The 18,379-nt window shown below is 43.7% G+C and overlaps 8 protein-coding genes across 8 annotated transcripts; 4 read left to right on the top strand and 4 right to left on the bottom strand.

Moving 5' to 3' along the window:
* Positions 1–668: 668 nt before the first annotated feature.
* Positions 669–2,766, top strand: O0I10_009678 (uncharacterized protein; the record flags this gene model as incomplete). The annotated part of the gene is made up of 2 exons (XM_058489665.1): positions 669–922; positions 1,011–2,766. 2 exons carry the CDS (start codon positions 669–671, stop codon positions 2,764–2,766), a joined length of 2,010 nt encoding a protein of 669 aa, XP_058339541.1.
* Positions 2,767–3,124: 358 nt separating this feature from the next.
* On the bottom strand, positions 3,125–4,922 carry O0I10_009677 (uncharacterized protein; the record flags this gene model as incomplete). The annotated part of the gene is made up of 6 exons (XM_058489664.1): positions 3,125–3,673; positions 3,747–4,044; positions 4,104–4,270; positions 4,337–4,501; positions 4,568–4,690; positions 4,785–4,922. 6 exons carry the CDS (start codon positions 4,920–4,922, stop codon positions 3,125–3,127), a joined length of 1,440 nt encoding a protein of 479 aa, XP_058339540.1.
* A 627-nt stretch (positions 4,923–5,549) lies between these two features.
* O0I10_009676 (tubulin beta-2 chain) lies at positions 5,550–7,207 on the top strand (the record flags this gene model as incomplete). Its single annotated transcript, XM_058489663.1, has 5 exons — positions 5,550–5,577; positions 5,648–5,664; positions 5,735–5,874; positions 5,967–6,553; positions 6,615–7,207. The coding sequence occupies 5 exons, from the start codon at positions 5,550–5,552 to the stop codon at positions 7,205–7,207; spliced, it is 1,365 nt and encodes a 454-aa protein (XP_058339539.1).
* A 631-nt stretch (positions 7,208–7,838) lies between these two features.
* Positions 7,839–9,081, bottom strand: O0I10_009675 (uncharacterized protein; the record flags this gene model as incomplete). The annotated part of the gene is made up of 2 exons (XM_058489662.1): positions 7,839–7,943; positions 8,002–9,081. The coding sequence occupies 2 exons, from the start codon at positions 9,079–9,081 to the stop codon at positions 7,839–7,841; spliced, it is 1,185 nt and encodes a 394-aa protein (XP_058339538.1).
* Positions 9,082–11,523: 2,442 nt separating this feature from the next.
* Positions 11,524–13,307, top strand: O0I10_009674 (uncharacterized protein; the record flags this gene model as incomplete). The annotated part of the gene is made up of 4 exons (XM_058489661.1): positions 11,524–11,799; positions 11,861–12,103; positions 12,168–12,450; positions 12,520–13,307. The coding sequence occupies 4 exons, from the start codon at positions 11,524–11,526 to the stop codon at positions 13,305–13,307; spliced, it is 1,590 nt and encodes a 529-aa protein (XP_058339537.1).
* Positions 13,308–13,321: 14 nt separating this feature from the next.
* Positions 13,322–13,909, bottom strand: O0I10_009673 (uncharacterized protein; the record flags this gene model as incomplete). Its single annotated transcript, XM_058489660.1, has 3 exons — positions 13,322–13,595; positions 13,657–13,753; positions 13,819–13,909. 3 exons carry the CDS (start codon positions 13,907–13,909, stop codon positions 13,322–13,324), a joined length of 462 nt encoding a protein of 153 aa, XP_058339536.1.
* A 1,400-nt stretch (positions 13,910–15,309) lies between these two features.
* Positions 15,310–15,693, top strand: O0I10_009672 (uncharacterized protein; the record flags this gene model as incomplete). Its single annotated transcript, XM_058489659.1, has 1 exon — positions 15,310–15,693. The coding sequence occupies one exon, from the start codon at positions 15,310–15,312 to the stop codon at positions 15,691–15,693; it is 384 nt and encodes a 127-aa protein (XP_058339535.1).
* Positions 15,694–16,348: 655 nt separating this feature from the next.
* Positions 16,349–18,356, bottom strand: O0I10_009671 (chaperone DnaK; the record flags this gene model as incomplete). Its single annotated transcript, XM_058489658.1, has 3 exons — positions 16,349–17,017; positions 17,081–18,121; positions 18,183–18,356. The coding sequence occupies 3 exons, from the start codon at positions 18,354–18,356 to the stop codon at positions 16,349–16,351; spliced, it is 1,884 nt and encodes a 627-aa protein (XP_058339534.1).
* Positions 18,357–18,379: the final 23 nt, after the last annotated feature.

Here is an 18,379-nt window from a genome sequence, read left to right as displayed (position 1 = left end):
TATTATCAATGCATTGAAAATCACCCGACTTGTTACAATGAATACAGCGTAAAAAAAAACCCCTCCCACAGTGTTGTCATTGAGCTTAATATATGCTTTGCACGTGGTCGGATATACATCCAGACGCATATCACGATTAATGCGTGTTCCCGGCAACAACTCCGTGCGAAACGTCAGGCAAGGCGAATGATTGGTTGCCACTTATTGTTGCTTGGATACATATACCCATTAATAATGTCTTTGTGTATGTGTATGATGAAAGAAGTCCATGATAATCACTCTCCTCCACGCTTTAAGCTATCCTTTTCTCTACAAGGTACATACTGCCGAGGATACAATGGAGAGCTACTACTACATACATAGTACATTTCATTTTTGTTGAATGCTCTTTGTTAAACCCTTTATTTAATGCAAGAGGTTGAATAGTGTAAATGGAGAAAATCATACAAGGTCGAATGATAGATAGCATTACATTACAGTTGGCACAGGCAATAAAGTTGTAATTTGTACATGCAGCCCAAGCAATGGAAAAACAAGTTGTTGGTGTTACCATCATTTCAAAGTCCAATGTTGTGTTTCCTGGATTAGACGGCAATTGCTATTCTTTTTCCTGCATTCAGCTCTATTTCCCCTCCTTTGTTTTAACGACACTCTATAAAGTCTTCGCCATGCATGGCGAGTCTTCCTTCCATTCCTTTCCTCCCCCATCATCGGCATCGCTTGCTGAGATGGTTGCCATGCATAACCCGATTCAGCTGGCTGCAATCTCCAACTACAAACTGGCCCAATTGACATTTGCTCCACCCAATGTTGATTCCTTGAGGAAGACTGCTCTCGTCAAGAACATGCTTGAAGTTCTCTATCGTGATACACCTGCTGAATGGTTGAATCAAATGACACGTTGGGTATTCTTCACTCCAGAGTAAGTAGTCGTACCACTACCATTGTACAACCCCACACCCACCCACCCACCCCTGGATGCATCGATATGCTTAATTCTATTTCATTAGATCCCTTACTGATATGACTCAAGAAGGCCTTGAAGAGATCTTTGCTCAATATGCGCAGACCATCGAAGCATTCCAGCCCCTTGACGACGACGATGATGATGATGATGATGACCGAGAAGCCGATCGTATATGGGAAGAACATTACATGTGGGGACCCAATGATGAAGAAGAGGTTGATGAAGAAGAGGATATAAGGAACGCAAGTGGATCCACCATGTCTGAGGCATCGACCATGTTTTCACAACCCCATGCAACCATGTCATCAGAAATGATCCATCATCATCATCAGCCATCATCATCATTTCCACCTTCGCCACCCGTCTCTTTGGCTGATAAGCCATTACCCAAGAATCCACCGATAGAAGATATGCCTCGTCGAAAAAGCTTGACGCCTAGTGTACGTAGCAGGAATCGTCTTAGCTGGACTAGCGATACTGGAGTTGCGTTATCAGGATCCATGGTGCAAGCGATGGCGAGTGATATGATGAATCTCTTTGATATGAATTTCTCAGTGGATATCAAACTCAACACGGCACCCAAGTTACCCGAGTTGCCTTTTCCTCATCAACATCAACAACAATGCCAGCAACGGAAGCGCCTATCCAATGATTCGCTTATGGGTCTGATCCCGACTTTCGAAACATTCACACTCGACGACGATCCCTCTCCGCATAGTTCATTATCCCAGAAACCAAAAAGGAAAAGTCGTTTGTCTCAGTCATGGTCCAATTCATTTGTTTCAGATGATGCGCTACCTCCTCTTCCTCCATCATCATCATCGTCAGCAGCAGCAACAGAAGCAGCAGTATCCAATCCACCACCAACACGATCTTCTTCATTGGCATATAGAAAGCAACATCATCAACAACAACAACAACGACGTGCATCACAACCAACAACAGCATCCTTATTACAGCATCATCCAATTAATACAGGCACCACTAAGCGCTCCGACTTTTTAGCGGGTTTATGGGGTGCTGCTATTAATGGATCCAACAATGATAAAAAGGAGACAAGAAACAACCTATCTCGCAGCAAATCCATGCGCAGACTCGCTTCCCTTGTTAGAGGCAATAAGAAAAAGGCTTCAAAATCTTCACCCTCTCTCCAATATGTTGAATCATCTGAACCACCTGAACCACCAGCAAAAGATCATCTTTTCAACAAGTCGCAACATTCTTTATGTTCGGTCGCTTCAAGTACTTCATCTTGTTCGACATCGACTGCCAAAGTGATGGTAGCTCGCAAGACATCCTTTCGAAAACCACAACAACAAGAAGAGGTTTCCATGACAACGACACAACAGCAACACGATGATGAGGATCACTTGCTTGCCAAACGACGCAGCTTTACAATGTTACGACCGGTGGTAGTGGAAGCACAAGAAATACGACGTGCTCGTTCGATGGGTCATCGTGATGCCGCTGCTTCTCGACGTCGTCTTGCAGCCAAAATGGAAGCAGCACAAAAGAGTCTACCTCAGTTGACGATCCAAGAACCTTTATTGGAGCAGCAGCAACAATTGCCACCGCAACCACAACCTACCTTGTCGCGATCCAAGTCCGCCTTGAAGAAATTAAGTCGAGGTCTCTCACAACGTCGTCGTAACAACAAACAACAACCTCTTCAAGAACAGCAGCAACATGAAAAGCTACCTGTACAAGAGGAGGAGGAACCCACAACCAATAAGAATACGAACGCGTTTGTAAAAAGAATGACTTCTCTTGGACGCCGCATTCGATTACACACCATATAGATGAAGAAGCTGGTCTTCCCCTTTCACTCACTCACACGCACGCACGCACACCCATTATTGTATTAGAGTTTAACCTTACATCACACACACACACCCATGTTTTGATTTCCATGTTATAATCATTTTCATCAAAAGCATCAATATCCAACATCTTTTATTCTGTAACCATGATTGGAAAGTACATTTGTTGTTATGGTTCTTTGTGTTCGTATGTGCCATTCATTGATCCTCATTACAAGCCTGCATGATAACAACCGATAGCACACGTCAAATTGAAATAGCCACCAAGAACTCCTCCCAATACTTTTATAAAATGACAAACGGCCATTATTAGTACAGTACATAGCGCATGTTATTATTATAGCTTGTATCTAAAGTAAAGATCTTGTTTATCTGTTAAATCTTGCTCTTCATTATCGGATGATGAAGGCGTCCATGCGCCTTGCATCGTTTCTCTCTTTCTATTTTCTTGTTTAAAGGACCACCGTAAGTACCAGACCAATGCAATGCTTATAATGTCGGCGATGATGTAACCTATGAGCGGCAAAATATAGCGTGGTTGCTGGCTCTCCACCATCATGAGCGGACCCAAGAGATGGCCCAAGCCATATCCTATAATGTTGATGCTGGTATACAGGATCTTTTTTGTTGATCCTTTTATATTGGAGGAGATGGAAGCTTGTGAGAAAACATTTATAAAGACATTGGGACCCAGGTAGACACCGAGTAACTTTACTGGGCCATTGGGTAATGCACAAAGGATGATTGCACCAATAAGCGAGATGGTTGTGCCGAGAATGCCGACATAATGGATCTCGCCTGTTCTTCGAGATACTTTTGACAAGACAACAACTAAGATCCCATTGAATACACCAAGAGGGATTTGTAGCAGAGTGGCATCAAGACCCTACATAAAATCTATGATGTTATTACCGTTATTAGGGAATGGGGAAAGATGCATATTATATACTACGACGTACAGTAAATCCCAATTCCTTGATTAACATGGATGCAAATATCTGCAAGCAGCCGTTTTGAACGTTACCCAATGTCACAGCGGCCAGATAGCAGTAGAAACGTGGTTCTTGTATCGATTCAATGACATGGGACCATTGAAGCTTTCTATTTGCAACAACGCCATTGTCATGTGTCCGAGCCGCTACAATAGGATACTCGTGTGGTTGAAGACGAAGCCATCTTGACGTGGGTTTATCAGGAAGAAAGGTAAATATACAAACACCAAGCACTACGGTGACGCTGCCGAGAATGATCATGTTCCTATGTACATAGCATCAGCGATCCAAGGTTGCATTACTAGTACTGCTATGAGCACAAACCACTTCCAGCCAGGGATGTTTGAGAGATGCGATGCATAAAGTTGGCCGCTACCAAAAGCTACCAATCCTCCCACTGGGGCGGCAATGCAACCTGATACGTATCCCAATCCAAAAAATGTCACTTGTTCGGAGCGTCGATACATTGTGGTAATCACCAGATAGAGAGCCTGAAACAAAATACCTTTAGATCATCACTTTTTTTTTGTCGTATACTAAAGGTTCATGGTAATTACAGGATAGCTCACGGACTCGAGCGCTCCCAAAATGAAGCGCATGGCGGCTAATTGTGCATAATTCCGTGCCAGGGCCATACAACCCAAGGTAACTCCCCAAAGAGTAATCACCGTGCCCAAATACTTTGATGTAGGTAATCGTTGTAACAAATAGCTGTTTGGGATCTGGTGTTGAAATCATTGTTATCTATCATGCATCAAAAGGGAGCTCCTCTCTACATACATACATACCTGAAAAACAAGAAAGCCAACATAAAACATGGTGCCCAGCTGACCAAATTGATCATGTGTAATATGCGTGCCTTCAAGTATGCCAAGCACACCGGACAAGCCAAACGATATTTTATCAATGTACTACTTTGTACCAGTGGTGTTAATAGAAGATGTTCCTGCTGTCAGAGGAGGATGGCACAAAGAAGAGGCAGCAAGCATAGAGAAGGATCATCACCTCAATAAAAAATACAAGGCATATAAAAGGGATCGTGCAAAGCTGTATCTTTCGAAGTAGCTTCTTTTCATCAGCGATCATCGTAGTAGTAGCATGATCAATATCGTTCTTATCGTCGGGCTGTTTTTCTTCACTCATTCGTTTGGAGACGAGAAACGGCGTAAAAGGAAGAAAGAAAGGATGGCAAACAGCGTTGTGCATATAACTTTTGTTGATTTATGCATATGCAGCATGGACTTTTACTACTACTTCCATTTACGTGACGCCAAAATCAATGACTGGCTCTGATGCATTCCAATGCATGCATCAGTATGCATTAACGGCAACGCAAGTGAGCTGTATTAGTTTCCATCCTCGTCATAGTACTTTATTTAAATGATTGAAAAAGGGAAGCTACATACTATGACGACCGATATCGTTTTTGATGATAATAGAGTGAGGTGTATACACAGGTGCCTAACGATTGAATGTATGATCACAAGATGTATGTCTAAGTTGACATGTGGTGTGTAGGACGTCGCATGCTTTTTTTCAGGTGGAGCTCACGGAGTACAACCAAATGTGGATTTCGCGCACGTGTGGTTAGTCGTCCGAACGCGCTTTTTTGGGTTGCTCCTTGTTTCCCCTCCTTTCTCATCTTTCACTTAATCGTAAGTGTTGGCCATTGGCTGCTTCTGCAACTCCTGAAAGCTCGCTCTCCCCTTTAACACACTTTCTTTCTCTTGTCGTTTTGATAGCTCCTTGTCTTTTTATTCTACATCCACTATGAGAGAAATCATTCACGTCCAAGCCGGTGAGTTTGTTTTCAACGCGTATCCAATGGCAGCAGTAGAGCTCATCTCTTTATTTCTTTTTCTATACAGGTCAATGTGGTAACCAAGTGCGTGTCGATATCGACTCAACGACGTGATGGCATAGATACTGACAATGAGGTTCATCTGCTATTGTAGATCGGCCAAAAGTTCTGGGAAACCATCAGTCAAGAACATGGTATTGATACCACGGGTGCCTATGCTGGTGACAATGATCTTCAACTTGAACGTATCAATGTCTATTACAACGAAGGCTCTTCCGGCAAATACGTGCCTAGGTAAGTAAGCTTTGTGGCGGTGGTAGTAGTAGTAGTAGTCAATAAGGAGGACGAGGGAAGCTGATCGATCGATCTACTACTACTTCATATAGAGCTGTGTTGGTGGATTTGGAACCTGCAACAATGGATGCTATTCGTGGCAGTGGTTACGGCAAACTTTTCCGCCCTGACAACTTCATCTCTGCTCAATCTGGTGCTGGCAACTCTTGGGCCAAGGGTTATTACACTGAAGGTGCCGAATTGGTTGAATCCGTTTTGGATGTGATTCGCAAGGAAGCCGAACACACCGATTGTCTCCAAGGTTTCCAACTTGCTCACTCGCTTGGTGGTGGTACTGGTTCTGGTATGGGTTCTCTTTTGCTCTCCAAGATCCGTGAAGAATACCCCGATCGTATGTTGTGCACCTACTCGGTTGTTCCTTCTCCCAAGGTCTCTGATACCGTTGTCGAGCCTTACAATGCCGTCCTTTCGGTCCATCAGCTCGTTGAAAACTGTGATGCCACCTTCTGTATCGATAACGAGGCTCTTTACGACATTTGCTTCCGTACTCTTAAGCTCTCCAACCCTGGCTATGGTGAACTTAACCAACTTGTCTCGGCTGTCATGTCCGGTGTCTCCACCTCGTTGCGTTTCCCTGGTCAATTGAACTCTGATCTTCGTAAGCTCTTTGTCAACATGGGTAAGTTTTATACATACATCACGCGTATTCTATATATACATGATCCTCATCATTGATGTAGTGCCTTTCCCTCGTCTTCACTTTTTCATGGTTGGCTTTGCTCCTTTGACCGCTTTCAACTCTCAACAATACCGCAACCTTAGCGTGCCTGAATTGACGGCTCAAATGTTTGATGCTCGCAACATGATGGCTGCTTCTGATCCTCGCCATGGTCGTTATTTGACGGTGGCCACCATTTTCCGTGGTCGTTTGTCCACCAAGGAGGTTGAGAACCAAATGTTGGCTGTTCAACAAAAGAACTCTTCTTACTTTGTGGAATGGATTCCCAACAGCGTCAAGACCTCGCTTTGTGATATTCCTCCTGTGGGTCTCAAGATGTCTGGTACTTTTATTGGTAACAGCACCGCCATCCAAGAATTGTTCAAGCGTGTCAATGAGCAATTTACTGCCATGTTCCGCCGTAAGGCTTTCTTGCATTGGTACACTGGTGAGGGTATGGACGAGATGGAATTCACCGAAGCCGAATCCAACATGAACGATTTGGTGTCCGAATACCAACAATACCAGGAAGCTACTGTGGATGATGAGGAAATGTTGGAGGATGAAGAGTATCTTGAAGAGGAAGAGGATGTCGTGCTCGATGATGAGCAATAGATATATCACATGCCCCCCATAGCTTATTCCAAATGACAACATCACATCCACACACAATCACATTTATACACACACACACACATCCCATCTATCACTTTGCATCCTGCTTTGTGCTCAACGCCTCTTCCCCCCACCATCTCTCTTTCTTTAGTTGCTCAGCTATCATCCACTAGTTACGAAAACAAAGAGACACTTTTTTATACTACAATGTTGATTGCATCATTTTACTAAAGAGTGAATTGCCCCAGTTGACTTTTGAATACCTTTTTCACACTCCTTATGATGCCACATCGCGTGACTAAACAACCCGATCATGGCATAAGAAAAAGAAATGTATGTATAAAAAGGGGGCCAAAGAGAGAACAGGAAAAGCAAAACAAATACGTACAAGGGGGTAAGTCAGCTAATTGCCCTAATTACTGTGATTCCCGACATTTAAGGGGGTGTGAAGCGTTGAATATGCTATATCAAAGAAAGAGGAAGAGAAGAGGATAAACACCGCAAGGGGGTTATGTGTGTGTGTGTGTTGTGCGTGCAAGCACGCATACATGATGATACTCGAACAAAATAGACAAAAAAAGAGTTTGATATACAACAGCTATATGCATGATGAGGGAGAAGGGATATGCTACTATGATGATTTGGATTGGTTGTTATGGATCTTGGCATGACGACGTAGGTTGCTCACCACCGAAAATCGACGTCCACAACCTTCCACTTGACATTGATAAGGTTTCTATGAGAAGAACGTCAGCGGATGATGATGATGCATAACAGCTGGGTTATCACTTTACCTCGCCTGTATGACTATGCATATGGGTAGCCAGCGAACTGGGTCGTGTAAAACGCTTGACACAGACTGTGCATTTATAACGACGTGGGGTTGCAGTGCTACTCACAACCTTGTTGGCGGTTCCAGGATCAGCATGCAAAGACTTTTTTGTTGTTGTTGTTGTTGTTGGATAAGGATGATGATGATGCGATGATGGATGATATGGGGAACGTCGACTCTCCAACAAGGATGAGGATGGTGGAATAGGATGTTGTTGTTGATGATGCAAACTCATCCAATAAGATGGGTGTTGTTGTTGTTGTTGAGGCAAAAGTTCATGATACAAGGGTGGTGCAGCAGCAGCAGGTGGCATACACATGGATGAGGTTGTTGAAGGAGCCCAATAAGGATGGCTCATGCTTGATCTTGGAGCAAAATCATACCTACGATCCATGTCTCGCCAAGTTTGCTGCGGTGGCGTTCCTCCAGATGCTGGTGGCGTTGGCAAGGGGACTCGTGGTGTAGGGGTACAATGTTCATTCACTCCTGAAGTACAAGCTGCAACGGCTGCTGCTGCTGCTGCTGTCGGATCATGATCAAGGCAATCAGGCACAGGAGACAAAAGATGCTTATTATCATAGCCTCCTCCAGCACCCATCGATTTACTATTATAATTCATCCCACGTTGCCTTGGTGATACATCGTGTTGATACATGTATAAATTGCTTGATGATGATGTTGATTTGTTGCTCACGCCATTTATTTGCTTTGTTGAGCTGCTGCTGTCCGATCCACCATCATAGGCTCCATCGTGTGTTGCTGAGGAGTTGCTGTAAATGGTGCTGCTTGCAGCACTGTTACTGCTCAACGAGCTGCTTGCAATACTGTAAGTGGGTGAGGAAACACCTGCAGCAGTGCTACTGTTGCCTGTGGATGGTTGTTGTTGTACGTGATGGTGATGTGGCAGATCCGATACACAACTAGTGTTTGTGCGATTATTATTATTGGCAGGGTTGGTCAATGCGTGATGATTCAAGCCGTCTTTAAGTAGCTCGGAAGGATCAGCAAGGAGCCGAATGGGACGATCTACTTCGAAGCTCATAATAATGTGAAAAACTAAAGATGTTTGCAGCAGCAGTAGTAGTAGTAGATGAAGGTTGTTGATTTGTGATGCCTTTGCAAAAGAAAGAGAAAAAGGTATGTATGGGTTGTTGGGGGAGGGAAAAAAGATGAAGAATAAATTCAATGAATGGGCTTTCCATTTCACTGGTCCCTTTTAAAGAAATACGAAAAAGTCCATTGCCATAATAAATCCAGGGGCTTCAACACCACACCAATGCTAAGGGGACAGAACATAAACCAAACGGCTTCTCCATATTGTTTGTGGCTACATTTTGTCGCTCGCATGTACATGCGACTACAAGCTGTAAAGTCACCACGTTGGAAAGAGCCATATCGTTCGCGATGAAATGGATGATACGTACGTAAAGCAAACATTTGAACAATACTACTCGATACCCATTTTCTCTTTCCTTTTTGTATAGCTCCTGATGAGCCTCATGGGTACCAGCCTATTACAGTCAGCCAATCGTCATTTAACCTGCATGTCCCTTCTTTCCAAATGGCCATTAATTACTTCTATTGCCATCTCTATCTCTCTCACTTTTGGATACAATGGAAAACAATCTACATGAGATAGATGCATGTGCAACTATATATCCCAGCAATGCATGAATATATAGCTCATGCTTGGCAAGCAATCGGGGTCCTACATACGTGTCTTCCTCTTCCCAACACATCAATGCGTGATCTAAAAAAAACCGCACATAGAGGATCCCATGCTGCTGGTAATATGCTTCTTAACTATCAATACCATCACCGTCTTTGTTTAACTTTCTTCACTTTCACCACAATTTGATCAAAGTTCTATTACAAGCAAATGGGGATGGCGTAAAAAAATAGGGGGTCACAATCTTCCTGGCGTTTGGATCAAGCATAACATATACGCAACCCATGCCGTTGTGTCGCTTGCTTCTAGATTCACGAAATTTTACGTATCGATCTTTGTGTTTGCATGATGACGATTGTCTCTAATGATGACGGGTTTATTCTTTACATTTTGTGCTGTAGAAAACGAGCCATCATGGGCAATCACTATTACTATTCACGATCACATGCAGAAATGTGTGTCCATTGTCTCACATTCAAAGGGATAAAGGGATACGTATAGGCGTGGAGAAAGATGAATTACTGTGTTTGAGAGGGAGGGGGCTGGAAAGAAGGAGCAGGAGGAGGAGGGCAAAGAGAGTAGGAGAGGATGTAATTTCGAGAACAGGGAGAAGGATGGAGATGCTCCAGATCTGCAAACCACGAGCGTTTCATTTTGTGTCATGTTGGTTTCTCCTTTTCATTCCACACATAGGCAAGAGGAAATAAAGGGCCCATCGATTGCTTGCTTGCTTTAACTTGCAGCACCCGCTGCTATATGTGCTATAACATTAACATCGTCAACAACCCCTATACATCCGTCAACTACATGACTCGTCTCCTCATTCGCTTTCCATTTTCATCTACTTCTCCATCATGAGATGTCATCGAGTGCTCTACCACATATTTGGCATCGCATAACGCCATGTGTACAGTGGATAGACCACTTTTGCGGAAGGATGGACGATGCTGAATTTGTCCGATCATTTGGATTGCTGTCAATCAAAGGAGCTTATTTCATTATTACGATCCCAATAATCGGTCTTCCTACATACTAGGCGATCTTGTAGCTATAAGGAACAGGCATCGAATACTATTACAGTTTCCTTTTTCCTCGGCCACATCCTTCATGACATTCTTAAATCGATTATGAGCCTCCAATGGAATGGTTCCACGGTCATAAGAGTGCCGGCCTTGTGTAATTACAGGTAATTGATCCATACGTAGATTGTAAATTTGCAATTTAAATGCACCACAAGAGACATCCACCATAGGGTTGTTCTACACAAAGAAAAACGGCACACTTTGTATAGCTGTTTCACTTAGCAATAGAGTCGCTTATTGACTATTCATTGTCATTCACAATGACCAATGCTTAATCATCTCTAAACTGGTCCTTTATAATTGAATCAATAATGAATCGAGCTTTCATCTTGGCATGATCCATGAATCACCATTATTATTGTGTTGATGAAACGGCAACGTTCATTGATGTATGCAGCAACAAATAGACCCAATTGACTGAAACTTTATTGCATCAAAAGTATCCTCGAATAAGCAGATCTAAGCTAATACCTTGACATGGTTGGGTAGCAACCGTATCACCTGGGATGTACCTTGAAAGTGACGGGACGGAAAGAAACAATGGCCCAATCGGATCTTTTCACACGGAGCTTTATCCAATTTGGCCCCTTTTGGGAGCTCTTGGACCATCTCCACACACACATGTCAGTTTTAGTGCGTCGTGTGTGTGCCTCAATCCCAGCGGCAGTTATATCATTCAGCGCATTAACCTTTCTTTATTTTCTCTACCTCTTCTCTTTCTACAACAACACAAATGACCACGGGCACTGCTTACTATCTCGGCCTTGACTTGTCAACCCAACAACTGAAATGCACCGTCATGAATGACGCTCACGCGATCGTGCTGGAGGAAGCTGTCAATTTCGATCGGGATCTCCCTGAATTTGGTACAAAGCATGGTGCTATTCAAAACGGCGACGTTGTCACTTCACCAACCTTGATGTGGGTCAAGGCCATGGATATCTTGTTTGAACGACTCAAAAAGAGTTCAATTATTGGTAACATCCAGGGCATCTCGGGCGCAGGGCAGGTAAGATAGAGACATCCATTTGTAGCAAAGAAGGATGATGATGATTAAATGGAATCCATAGCAACATGGCAGTGTTTATTGGAGTGAACGTGGTATGAAGGCATTGCATCATTTGGATGCCACCAAGACGCTGGCGGAGCAGTTATCGGATGGTTTTGCGATTGATCAATCTCCCATTTGGCAAGATGCAAGCACCACTAAAGAATGCCGATCACTCGAGAACCTTGTTGGTGGTCCACAAGCACTAGCGGATTTGACAGGTTCAAAAGGCTATGAACGATTCACTGGTAACCAAATTGCAAAGGTAAGTTTTCGTGTGCGTACACGTAAAAAGAGATATTTGAAAGCTTATGATGCATCCATATTAGATCTATAATACGCGACGTGACGCCTATGATGAAACCAAGCACATTAGTCTTGTCAGCTCTTTTATCGCATCCGTGTTGCTGGGTCGTCTTGCTCCTGTGGATTCACCCGAAGGCTCAGGCACCAATCTCATGAATATCCAGACGCATCAATGGGAGGACAAGCTGCTCAAGCATTGTGGTGGTGACTCGTTACATGATAAGCTTGGATTGGAACCTGTTGAAGGTGGTGTTGAATTGGGAAAGATCCATCCCTTTTTCGTTGAGCGATATGGATTTCATCCAGGTAAGAAGGATCAAAAGGGGATCCATCCTATAGAATGGCATTGCTGATGATGATGATACCTACTACTAGAATGTGGCATTATGCCTTTTACGGGTGACAACTCGGCTACACTTGTATCCATGAACTTGAAAGAGGGTGATTGTGTTGTATCATTGGGAACATCAGACACGGTGTTGGTTTATTTAAAGCAAGGCGCTGCCAAGGCCACCACAGAAGCCCATTTGATGGCCCATCCAACCGATCCTACAGGCTTTATGGGCATGTTGTGTTACAAGAATGGATCACTTACACGACAACACATTCGTGATCAATATGCACACGGCGATTGGGATGAATTCAACAAGTTATTGCAAGAGAAATCAGCAAACGATTGCATGGGCTTTTATTATTCAATGCAAGAGATTATCCCTTTTGCAAAGGGCATCTATCGTTTCCAAAAGGGTCAACCTGTAGAGGAATTCGAAGATCCATCCACCAACGTACGTGCTATTGTTGAGTCACAGTTCTTATCAATGCGCATTCGTCTTCAGCGTATGACCACGGTCGAATCAAAACGTATCCTTGCCACAGGTGGTGCTGCTGCCAACCATGAAATCCTAAAGATCCTCTCCAATGTATTCGGCCTTCCTGTTTACAAGCAAAAAGGAATGAATAGTGCAAGTCTCGGTGGATCACTCCTTGCTAAATATGGTACCTTACATGGTAAAGCAGCCTTCCAAGACATGATGAAACAACAGCAAGCCGATGAACCTGAGCTCATTTGTGAACCTGATCTCGAAACCACCCAACAATACGCTGCTCGATTTGATGAGTTTAATCGATTAGAGAAACAAGTAGTCGATCAACAAGTATCATAAAAATTGTATATCGTTTATTGTGATAATAGGGGTTGTGATGATGATGATGGTGTCGGTCCTTGTGGTGCTGCTTGTTGTTGTTGTTCATCAGATGTTGTGGGCGGTGGTGGTGATGATGTGGATTGCTGTTGTTGTTGATTGTCATTGGTAGTCTTTGGAGGGTTACGTAGATACATCCAATGATAATACTGCATACGATGGATCTCTTGGGTGTTTTCAGATGTAGTGATATGATCTCTAAATTGCGGATGTTGAAGAAGATCGAGGAAATACAAAGCGTGTGGGTATCTACCATCATCGAGTCAGCCCATCATCATGCACATCTTCCATAGAAACCATATCCACTCACACTACAAAGCGTGCGTATTCGGGCTTTTTCCAATACTGAAGATATTCGAGATATCGTATAAACGCATCATCCTTGAAATATTGCTGCTGTGCCAAGTCTATGCATTCCACACCAATGAGTTGACCTTTTCTTTGTTTTGCACTACTCTTCCACCCAACATACGATTCAAATACCAGGGATTGGCGAGGCATTGTACAAATTCAAGTTCGATTTGGAAGCGTTGCTCGTCATCGATGGGTTGTTGTGGATCCATTACACGGGTCAGAGAACGAGAGACAAGCGGTTGCGGGACTTCAAGCCAAGCGTACCGAACCCACATCTTCAATTCACGTGATCACTGCCAATGAGCTATCAGCCCATCATCATCAGGTGTTATCCTTGACTCCTTGAAAGCATAATAGTTGTAATTGCTTCTGCTAATGAATAAACATGCCAATAGTCCTGAGATAAGCTGAATTGACCACGTATGTCCTACACCACAACAAACCCTCATTTCTCTCTTTTCTTGTAACGGGATATACATAATGATGGATACACTTTATGGTGCCAATGGCATGATTTGTGCCTGATATGGTTAATCCAAAAGAACGAAAAAAGAGAACATTGGCATAAAGATGGGGTGGTGGTGGTGGTGGTAGCGGTTACGTAGTAACCATGCCAAGGATGACTAAAAGCGGTAGCATGGTAGCTAAGGCATAAATTGAAATGAGGAGATAGTTTCCGTGAGTTCCGGTGAAAAGGTTCTCGAAAAGCATATTTGCTGTCGTAAGCAGTTGTTGACACGGGGTTCCTTTTGCTCATTTCCACGTGGCGGATCTACGTAGTAAAGGTCGAGTGCCGCAATAGGAACCAATCGTAATGCCTGTACACCATTGGATCGCCGCTGCTGTCCATTGTGTACAGTTATTGAAAATCTGTATTCCCATGTGTCTATCCTTATTAGGCGTATTGCGGTGAAAAGCGTGGTGCGTATGAAGCGCTGTTGGTGGCGCGTGGCTGAACATGATTGTCATTGTGGGTCATGGCCCACGTTGTGTTTCTATTATTGATATGTGTCAAGGTGCACAATTGACAAGGACGTTGTACAAACCACGTAAATAAGAAAGTTCCCAACATCTTGGGTCAATTGCCGTGTTTGAGCATCTATGGCGTGTGTAGTGTATAGAGTATCAGGTTGTGTGATATCATGGCTCGTCATCCCCCTCTATCAGCGACCCACCATGAAATAAATTCCATGTGCTTCAACTGGCTCGTTGCAATTAATTTGTGCTACGAGCTATCATCATCATGAGATATGTTTAGAGAGAGACAGGCCTTGTTCTCCCCCGTCCCACCACAACCCTCTCCCCCCCAACAAACACTGACCATCATCCAACATACGCAATCCCTTGACTCAGTTCTTCGATGGCTCGTCTTTTTTTTTATTGCGGAGCTTTTGACGCTGACTACTTTTCTGCCATCGTATGCTATAAAAGGGTGCTAGGTCCCTTTTTCATTTAATCACAATCCGGCACCAGACATCAACTATTCATCCTTTATATCCTTGATAAAAACACACACACACAACAACAACAACAACAACAACAACAACAACAACACGCCAACTAAGCAACACAATCACCGATACACATTACAAGAGTTGACACGTCGATCATGTTTCTGCGGAAATTGAAACAATACATACAAGCCATTCTACACTGCATAGCCCGAATACTGGGATTACGATGCTGTCAAAATGATGAAAAGGATGCTCGATCACGTTCATTTAACCAACAACGACAATCGCCACCCACGCCACCACCTCATTTACCACCTACACCACCACCCCATAATAACCATACAGCACCATCAACACCTGAACCACCACCACACGATGATGATGGATCCAGTAACAGCTTTAGTGATGGTCCTGCCACTTGCGGATGTGGTCGGCCCTTACAACGAGGCTGGGATTGTCCTTATTGCCGACGCAACTGCTCGGTGTGTGGGCGGGCTTTAGGAGTGGATGAAGATTGTGATCGATGTACCCGAGCATGAGCACCATCATCAGCATCATCAGCATCATCATTACCCAACCCCTCTCTTCTTTTTTTGCTACCACGCACACTCACACTCACCCACACACATTAATCACCGCGATGACGCGTCCCTCCCCCCAAACAAGACATCAACCTTGAAAGCATCCATCATTGCTGTCAATAATGATGACATACGTCTCTTTACCCCCTCCTGTGTTATTACGCTTTTACCATTTACTGTTTTATCTTACTACCGCCTATTCACTAATATGCCTCTTTTATTTACAAAAAGTACTTTTAATACAATGCATAATTTGACTTTTGCTTTCAATGCAAATGACTTCGTATTGCCCATTCTTTGCCTTGCACATGTAACCATTCCCTTTTGTTAGGATGACAATCCCAAGTCTACAGGAAATGACACTTTCATCCCCTTCAACATGAGATAGACAAACAAACATCATTCCTTGGTAATTCGAATCCCACCATGCCTAGACGCTTCCATCTTTGACAAGGTCTTTTTAGCTTGTGTAACCAAGAAGGTTTATTATTAGCCATTGTTCATTTTGCTTTTGTTCGTTACGCAAATCGAAGCTTCATCGCTATGTTTGTGAATGTGTGAATGTGTGTGAGTGAGTGAGAATAAGCTATGCTTAAAGGTGTGTGATGCATGATCAATGATCAGGTGAAAAAAGAAAAGAAAAGGGAGCGGGATTGCTAAAGGCTCTCAAAATAGGTCTGGCAAGGGTCATAAGATGTTGACGTTTTTCCTCATATTCCTGGCGAGTCGCATGCTCCTGTTGGTTGAGCCAATGGATGGTATCATTCAATGTTTGTTCAAATCGTTCCCACTCATCTGATGTCTCCACGATGCCTCCAACACCATGAACAAGATCGACTTGCTCTCGCAACTGGTAAATGACGCTTTCAAGTGCATTCTTTGCATGGATACGGGCAGCAGCAGCATCATCTTGCGCCTTGAAACGTCGAGCATCAGCCACCATTTGTTCGATTTGATCATTGGATAAGCGACTTCCATTGTTGACAAGCGTAATCTTGTTGGATCGTCCCGTAGCCGTTTCTTGTGCACTCACATGCAAGATACCATTGACATCAATATTGAAGGTCACTTCCACTTTGGGAATACCAGCAGGTGCAGGAGGGATGCCACAAAGCATAAAATGACCGAGAAGATTGTTGTCTTGAGTACGTGCACGTTCACCTTCATAGACTTCAATGTGGACATTCATTTGGTTGGTTCTGCCAGTGGTGAAGGTTTCACACTTGCGAGTGGGCACAGTGGTATTGCGCTTGATCAAGGTGGACATGATGCCTCCCATTGTCTACATACATACATAGCATGGTTAGCTTCTTTCATACACACGCATATATAATATAGTACATACTTTGATACCCAATGACAATGGCGTTACGTCAATCAAAAGCACCCTGTCAATCTTGTCGGATGTTTCACCAGAAAGGATGGAAGCTTGTACGGCAGCACCATAAGCAACAGCCTCGTCAGGATTGATGGATCGACTTGGCTCCTTGCCATCAAACAAACCAGCAACCATCTTTTGGATCTTTGGAATACGAGTGGATCCACCCACCAAGACAATATCGCCCACGTCATCCTTGTCAATCTTGGCATCCTTGAGCACACGTTCCACGGGTTCCAATGTTTGGCGAAAGAGATCATTGCATAACTCTTCAAAACGTGCACGTGTGATGGTCGTATAAAAATCCATGCCATCCAAAAGAGAATCGATTTCAATAGTCACTTGTGCAATGGATGAAAGTGTGCGTTTGGCTCGTTCACATGCTGTTCGCAAACGACGCAATGCACGTGGATTACAAGTGACATCCTTGTGGGTTTTTCGCTTGAATTCTTGAGCAAGATAATTGACGAGGCGTGTATCAAAGTCTTCACCACCCAAATGCGTGTTGCCAGCCGTAGCGCGTACTTCAAAGATACCTCCTTCCACCGTGAGCAATGAAACATCAAACGTGCCACCGCCCAAATCAAAGATAAGGATGTGTTGGCTTTCGTTGCGTTCTTCTTGATGGTCGAGGCCATAAGCAATAGCGGCTGCTGTGGGTTCATTGATGATACGCAATACATTCAAGCCTGCAATGGTACCAGCATCCTTGGTTGCTTGTCGTTGCGAGTCGTTAAAGTAAGCAGGGACTGTGATCACTGCATTCTCCACTGCATCATCACCAAGATAATGTTGGGCTGTTTCACGCATCTTGCTCAAGACCATGGCTGAAATCTCCTCTGGTGCAAATTGTCGCTGCTTGCCCTGGCTCTCCACTTGGATCATGGGTTTGTCATCCTTATTCACCACCTGGAAAGGCCACTGCTTCATATCCTCCTGCACTTCTGGATCACCATATTGGCGGCCCATAAGGCGTTTGGCATCATACACCGTATTACGTGGATTATACTAGTAGGAGAAGAGATCAGTTGGTGTGTTTATCAAAGTGATGGTACGTATGCTTTCTTACAGCCACTTGATTCTTTGCAGCATCACCAATCAATCGTTCCGAAGAAGTAAAGGCGACATAAGATGGCATAGTACGATTGCCTTGATCATTGGCGATGATCTCCACGCGCTCATTCTCCCATACACCAACGCAACTGTAAGTTGTACCCAGGTCAATACCAATGGCTTTGGTCATTGTAAAAAGTGATGATGTGCGAA

Source organism: Lichtheimia ornata (genome assembly GCF_029851405.1).
Source record: "Lichtheimia ornata isolate CBS 291.66 chromosome Unknown scaffold00058, whole genome shotgun sequence".
NCBI classification, from domain to species: Eukaryota; Fungi; Mucoromycota; class Mucoromycetes; order Mucorales; family Lichtheimiaceae; genus Lichtheimia; species Lichtheimia ornata.
This window is presented reverse-complemented; position numbering and strand designations above follow the sequence as displayed.